Raw genomic sequence first — 8,075 nt, 5'->3', positions numbered from 1 at the left:
AAAAACAAAACAAAAAAAGAAGAAGCTTCCAGAAACAGAGGAAGAAAACATCAGAAATAAGATTTTAATTCTTCCAGGATCTCAGCAAACAAGAACGGTGACACCTGCGATAGCTCCATGAACTCAGTAGTTTACTGACGGTTTAGCTCCTTTGTGACCCCTTCTTCTTTTTAAAACAACACAAGACAGTGATAGCTTCACTTCAGTGCATTGTGTAACATTAGAAAGAGGAAAAAAAGCGTCTCATGACTTTATCTCCCTGGAGAATCCTAAAAAATGTTTTGCAGTGGCTTCAACTTCCTAGCTTGGCCGGCAGCGCTGTCTACCTTGGCTGCACAAACTGTAGGGATGAGCACATTCATAGATAATACGCTCCAAAGTTCAGGGATTGATGGGCAACAGTGTTTAGGAAAAAATAAAAAATAGAAGTAGAAATTTATGTGAAGAAAAACACAAATTGTCTATTCTGTGTGAAATCCAGTCCACTTTCTACTGTTTCCACGCGCACGTCTCCAGAAGATGAATCTCTCTGAATGCTTTGGTGACCACCAGGAAAACAAGTGACTCATGTTACTATGCAGGAATGTTTCTTTTGAACGTAATCAGCGCCTCAAATTGGTTATGCTGTTTTATTGGGAGGTTTAAAGTAGAGTAAAAGTACTAGTGATTTACTGAGTGTAGGGGACGCTTGGATCGGTGGTTTCTTTCCATTTTACCTCAGGAGACTTCATTCTTTCAAAATCAAAACAAGACAATAAAAACACGCTAAAAAGAAAGAAAATACTTTTGACCAAAAATAGTGCCTTTCAGACAAAGCTTTTATATATAAAAAAACCCAAAATACGCATGCTGACACAAACTTAGCTTGCACTCAGACATAGACAATGAAATAAATCAAAAAGAAGAAACTGATTCTGCAGAAAGTAAGAAGTCTGGTGCTAAGATATTTTCCCTGACTAATCTACTTTGAACTGTTTAGGCCAGATTCGATTGTTCAACATATCGTTGATTTTTTGCTACCACATGTTAGCACAAAGAGGTAACGTCCACATTTAGTCTCTGCACAAGTTTTAATAGCACACGGAAATTGTTTCAGATTTTTTATTTTCCAGTAAAGAAGAAAAAAACAACAAAAAAACCATAAGAAAACATTTTTACATCACTGTGGAACGATTTTGCCACAACTGTTTATTAATAGCATCACCTCAAAATACAATGTTACATGTCCATCAAGGCAGATACGTCAATGTTACTTTAAAAAAAACTGGAGGACTCTGAAGAAATACTCTTTAATAAGAGTATCAAAGAAATAAGAGTATTTCTTTAATGTTGGGTGATTTTATAACACTGGTGGTTAATCCTAAACTGGGATTAAATTAGAAAAAGCTGTTTCCAGGGACGCCTGCATGGATTGCCTGATGAGAAGCGAAAAAGGGCAAAAATGAATAAGAACAGGTTAGGACTGTGGGTAAAATGCAGATGATTTACATTCAGAGATTCCTATTAAAAGTGTACACCCACTTTTAATTGTTTTAATATATAACTCAGAGACAGAAAAACACATAAGAGTAAAAGAACAAAACAAGACTATATTAGGCTGATAAAACATTTAACTTTCCCTTTTTACCCCGTATTAACTGAGCCGATAATACAGAGAACACATCCAGGAATCTTAAGCCTGAGCAAAAAAGCCTCATATTTAATGTTTTATCACAAAGAATCTAATCTGTGATATGCTGACAAACTAAATTTATGAAACTTATTTCACAGACTAGACAGAAAAGTTATAAAACATACACTAAACTGTGTTTTATACCAGTTTAAACTGGGATTAGGATAATTAAACACTGACTACATCCAAATCTCTGCTGAGCTGCTGGGATTTTTGGAAAGCTTGTATTTAAAAAGTGCTTTTAGAAAAAGAACTGTGTATTTGGCTTGCAGTAACATGGCAACTGACAGCTCTGATCTGATACCGAATGTCGACAAGAAAACTGCAAACATTTGAAAAATCTCCTAATACTGATAATGAAAGCACAATCTGCAGTTTATATGTGAACAACAGGAAAGATTTAATGGGCTTAAAGCATGAGGCGACAAGCAAATCCTTTGGGTTGTTCAGAAACTGATGGCTTCTGGCACGACGCACTAAAAGCTGAATCACTTTTCCTCTAAATCCAAGTAAAATGTCTTAGTTGGATAAAAAAGTGATAGAAAATATCAACATTCACTCCCCATGAAAATGGAGGTCATCTTAACTTAGGCCTTATAATGATGAACTTAACTTCTTCTTTTTGGGGCCTGGACTAGTAATACAAGATACAACAACACTGGTTTACAAAAACAAGACTTGGCTGGACAAGCTTCAAATTTACTGTTTTTTTTTTTCTGATTAAAATTAGAAATATTGGTTCAGATATTAGGCCCAATATTATTTGTATAAATGTCCGTGAGCAAATTGCAGGGAAGTCATGTTTTTGTGGATGTCAACAGAACTCTGGAATAGTTTTGTCTGGATTTCTGACCACTTTTTGCTGGAATGTCTTGAGTTCATATACGCTGGGTTGGTCCCTGTGATGCATTAGGCTTTTACACATAGAATAGATGTTTAATTAAGAAATGGCCCTGGCCATGATGCTACCACCGCCTTGTTTTACAGTTCATACAAGCATTGAGAGTCTCTTCTTCACATTTTATGTCCTTTTGGCCAAACAACTCAGCTTTTCCCCACAAAGCATTTGGCGAGTCAAGCTGAAATGTCAAAACTTTAGAGTAGATGGTTCATATTTTCTTGTTGATGTTAAATTCGAGTCACTGGCGCTCAAAAGCAGCTTTTACTTTTTTTACCTCAGTGGTTCCTGGGTTGTTGTTTAACTTTGAACTTTGCTTTTATGTAAAAATATAAAAATGACCGTTTAGATATGATGGTTAAAATATAAACAAAACTGGTTGTTCCAAGAGGATAAAGACGCCCAACACACATCACCATTGGATTTTGATGGCTGCTGCAGACTGACATTAAGCTTCTAGGTTTTCTCCATATTATACAAGTCTTCAGTCAGAGGTTTCTTGAGGCAAACTGTAACACAGACTGCTACAGGAGATCCTTCCTTCCCACAGCCATCAGCAGCTACAATGACTCTTAGAAGACTATTATATCAGTTTTAATTTTGGGATTATTAATGTATTTTTGATTTCAAATCCCTGACATCAACCCTTCTACAACTTGACTAACAAGGCAAGTGGTTGAAAATGCAGTCAGAATTATGGCAGAAATCAGTGAATATGTACATATCTGAGCCTGAATTTATAATTTTGACCTTGTGTGAAAAAGTAAAAACTGCATACAAACCTTTGCTCCGGAACATTCTTAATTACCTTTATGTGATTATTTAACAGATAAATAATCCACTGAATTAAAGCTGAAACTGTTCATGAAGACTTGATATGGTGACTGAAAGCAAATGAGATGAGTGAGGTAGAGCCTTAACCTTGAAACAACGTCGAACTTACATGTGGGATTTCAGTCATACTGCAGCTGAACTATATTTTGGCTTCTTCTTCTTCTGACTTGGCATTTTTTAAAGACATACTAACAAAACTAAGGCTTCCCTGGGGAGCATTTGGGCTGAAAAGGTGCCGCGGTGAATGGGTCATCCACAACTTTTCCCACGATGGTCCAGGAATGCAGAGGACCCACTGCCACTGAGCCCACGGCGGCCTGCTGACCGATCCTGGAGACGACCCGGTGCACCGCCACGGGCTGCTGGAGCAGAGGGGCCTCCGTGTGCAAGAGGGCGACAGGGTGACACTTTGTGCTGTTTCTCACTTGCTGAGTCCCAGACATGAATGTGTGAGTGTTAGCAGGAGCAGCTCTGTTTGTTTCCTGCCGTTTCCCAAACGGTGCCTGCAGGAAAACATCTGATGCTTCAGCAGAATTATGGGATGCAGAAAAGGCGGAGACTCTGCAGGCTGCCGCGCTTTCTTTCCTTTGCGGTTTAAACGGGGCCAGCTGGAAGACATCAGAGATGATGGCGCTGCTTGGAGGAGGGCTCTGAGATTCTTGGTTAACAGGTATGAAATGACTCTTGGAGCAGGGAACGCGTGAAGGGCGGGGATGAGCGCCACGTTCGTCTGACAGCAACATGTGTTTATAGGGGACACATGCAGCGGAGCTCTGATGGATCTTCTGCCCAGGAGCTGCAGACTGAGCAGAGTGAAGTTTGAAGAGCTCCCTCTGCAGGTCTGTGTGTGCAATAACAGAGAGAAAAGTGAGATTCTGTTCTCTGAAAGTTTTGCTACATTACATTAATGTTTCTTAAAGAATCCCTAAACTAAAACCAAAAACAAATCTTGTAAGAAAATCACAACAAATACAAATAAATGAAATGTTTTTAAAAAATCTGAGGGATTCAACTCATCACATACATTTTTTCCACATAAATTTCAATGAAAGCTGAACATGAATTTACTGAGTATTTAATTGATAAATTAACTTATTAATACTGAACTGAGGTCCAAGCTGCTTTACACAACTTAACTGTGACACAAACAGTGCATGTTCAGAGTCTTACCTGTGTAGATGTACAGGACAATCCAAGCAGATTGTTAGTAATGTGACATATTTAAACTTTTTTTCATCTTTGCCCAACAACAAAATGTCTCAAAGAAATAAAATAATACAATTATTGTTTTATTATAATAAATAATTTATTATAAATATTATAATAAACCCTAGCCCTTATAATAATAATCTTTGTGTGTGGACAAAGAAAGTTGTGCATGGGTTTAAAAAAGCAGGTTGGTATTAAAAAAACATTATCACAAGCTTTGACTTTTTTCTGCAGCACTGTTCAATTTAAAATGCCTCAACATGAATACAACCAAGACATGGCTGTCCAGAAAAACAGACGGACCAGACATGGACAGCATTTATCAAAAGAAGAAGCTCTGGTCAGATGAGGTCTTAATCTTTCTTTCTATCCAACATGTAAATGTGTACTCGATGTGCAGAGCTTCACCTTCCAGCAAGATAACGACCCAAAACACAGAACTTCAAAGGGATGGTTTAGATCAAAGAATATTCAAGTGTTGGAGTGGCCCAGTCAAAGTCCAGACCGAGATCCAGTGGAGAATTTTGAGCTGTAAATGCTGCTGAAAACATACTCTAAAAGACATTCAGACTTTGTGATCTCATATTTTCCTGCTTCTATCAATGAACTTGAAGTTAAATTCATCTGCAGACTCCCAGCAAATTATCTGACCCAGCAGTTCCAGTACAACTACAGAGGCAGATCCACACATGTTGCATTTCAACAACCTGATTCTCTCATTTTCCGAAAGTGGAAGAAAACTGGCCAAGGTTTGAGAAGGATTATGATTTATTCACTGCAGCTACACACAGGGAAAGATCTTCTCTTCAATCCTTCAACATAGAGGAAGTAGACATTTCCATATTCACCTAGAGTAGTGTCAGCAGAGGGTGCCATTACCACACCAGCAGAATCCAGGGAGGATCCTAAGGAAATTTAAAGAGATATGCAAACCTGAGAGTAACACCATAATGAAGAGGCATAAATTTGAGAGACAGAGACAGAGCTAACACTAGTCAAAGTTCTGTGCTAATGTCCATCAGTTACCTTACAGAACAACGAAGCAAAACCACTTCTGCACCTAAACAGGTGACACCCATCAGCGAGGATGCTCTACATTTAAGTCACAATAGAAGAGCTGAATGTAAAGTGAAACACTCAGTCAAAGTCAGGAGATTGTCAAAGAGTGATTTGCAGTTGTAAGAATTGTGAAGGCGGACATCTGGGAACACATGAGCAGCTTTTGGACAACCATCTAATGAATGGAGAAAATATCATTTCAAAAAAGAAAGCTGGCCAGCAAAACCAAGCCAAGTCAACTAAATTTGAGCTTAAATGGAATCAGATCACACATTTACCAACAAAGGTTTGACATTTAATCTGCGCAATGTGAACACATTCATAGCAAAACAGAAAGAGACAATGAATGACAAAGTGCTTGGGTTCAATGCAGACAGAAGGGAGGAGTGTAATGTCTTACAGACAGGGTAATGTAGACAGCGGTGTTGGTATTCTTTTTCTCCAACGTAAATCCGTAGAAAAGCTCTTGAGAAAACTCACGTAACTTGATCTGGTTCATGCGTGCAATGCTGTGATCTCATCTGAAGAGAGCACCTCTGTTAGTTCCTGCTCATTTCGATAAACACAATCTGAAATTAATTTATGGAAACCACACCATGTAGAGTGTAGGGTCTACTTTATGTTGCTCCATGACATAAGATCCCAATCCAAGGTTGAGGTTTGCGGTTGTAAAGTGACAAATGGCGGAAAAGTTTAAGGGGTATGAATAAATCTGCCAAGCTCTGAAATCTGAAACACTGAGAATGCAGACCAACAGTGTTTGAAAAATGCAAGAATCAACAGTCAAAAAGTCAACATTCACATTTGTACTTTATTATCCATCCCTTTATAATTCTTAAATTATCTCACAAAAATAGGAGCACAAAGTATCACAGCTCTGATGCAGGGTTGGGCCATAATGACAAGGAGGCATCTCAAAAACACTTGATAATGTCACATAGCTGACTGTTTTCATTTTGGGGAAAATGACAAAAAAAAAACACACAAATTTGGGGCTTCCGTTTCTCACCAGGTACTTGCCTTGCTTGGCTTTAGTGAATGCAACAGCACACTAACGCTTACAGGGAAAAAGCTTGGGGACTTGCATAGGTTCAGACAGTAACTGCAGACAACTGATGTTCAGCAGGAGGATCAGAAACGGGATCATTGGGTATATTAAGCCTTAAAACTGCACATGCTGTAACTCCGGAAAATATAGCAAGGCTTTCAAGATGGCTTCTTGTGGTTGTTACTCAAACCTTCCGCACTATCAGGGGAAATGTTATTAACATCTGAGTAACTCACTCCATCCTTTTGGCACAAACTTTAGATTCTGGGCTTGGTATTCCTACGCTTGTCACTTAAAGGGGATCTATTATGCTTCCATGCGCAGGTTAGGATAGGCCTATGGGTTATACAAAACATATTTGTTACATTTTTTTTTACACAAAATGATTCTTAAATAATGAGATTTTAGTCTGGTGTCAGGTTCTTCCTATTTGGAACTCCTTTCAGAACGAGCTGTTTTGGGGCCTCTTGCCACTTTAAATTCATTTAAGCTGTTGCTGGTCACGCCCTCTAAAGCTTGTGAAAATGCCTACAAACAGATGCGCAATTATACAACCATACAGCTTTGAAAAACAGAAGTAGAGCCTCCTGCACAACCAACAAGAATGCGGCAAGTGATTTGGTTGACAACAAAACACTTGCTTTTTTCAGCTGCCATTGTACGGCGCATACAGTGGTAAAACCAGCTCACCAAACTTGCTGGACCTCTGCTTGGGTTCCTATGTGACGTGCTGGGCTTCGCTGGGTAACAGAACAGCATTTGTCGAATGCAACTTAAAAATCAGGAGGCTCATTTTCCAGACACAGAAGAACTTTAGCTTACTGCCAAAAAAGAGGCTGAGTGGTTTTCTTGAGCTCTTGGTTTTTAGAAGCAGTTGAGACTTACATAAAAATACAGAAACTTGCAACATGTGAGTTTTGCATAATAGCTCCTCTTTAAATGCTAGTTATATTTAAAGTAATATTGCACATGGATTGTTGAAATATGGCCAATTAACTTGTTAAACTTGGGCACTTTATTTCCATAAAATAAGGATATTTCTAAATCTCTTTCTCCAAAAATAAAAGTTGTGCTTTTTTAAATTCCGTTTTTCAAATAAAATAAAATAAGAATAAACAAGTGAAAGTAGCCATTTTCTTTGTAATCATGTATCAGAAGCATGAGACCCTTTATTTTGTCCTACAGAAACATCTATACAGTTCTGACCTTCAATAACGTTTATAATGCTGTGTGATAATCAGACTTCAGCCACAGGGCTGTACCTTCAGACCGCCACACTCCACAGAGCCCCGAAAACATTAAATACAAGACGAGTGTTGTTTCTGTAAACTGTAAAAATAAACACATACTTCCAG

General features: G+C 38.3%; 1 protein-coding gene across 3 annotated transcripts in view; it reads right to left on the bottom strand.

Annotated features, from left to right (window-relative positions):
- Nucleotides 1–1,087: 1,087 nt before the first annotated feature.
- Nucleotides 1,088–8,075, bottom strand: part of LOC122819388 (AP2-associated protein kinase 1-like) — a 33,677-nt gene continuing 26,689 nt past the window's right edge. For 2 of the 3 annotated variants that reach the window (XM_044096075.1, XM_044096074.1), the window contains exon 20: nucleotides 1,088–4,245. In XM_044096075.1, coding sequence (XP_043952010.1) covers nucleotides 3,602–4,245 — 644 coding nt within the window. In that variant the 3' untranslated portion in view covers nucleotides 1,088–3,601. The remainder of the gene's footprint in view (nucleotides 4,246–8,075) is intronic. The other variant, XR_006368604.1, reaches the window with a different exon arrangement.

Source organism: Gambusia affinis, linkage group LG17 (genome assembly GCF_019740435.1).
Source record: "Gambusia affinis linkage group LG17, SWU_Gaff_1.0, whole genome shotgun sequence".
Lineage (NCBI taxonomy): Eukaryota > Metazoa > Chordata > Actinopteri > Cyprinodontiformes > Poeciliidae > Gambusia > Gambusia affinis.
The sequence above is the reverse complement of the archived record's forward strand: the minus strand, read 5'-3'. Positions and strand labels throughout refer to the sequence as shown.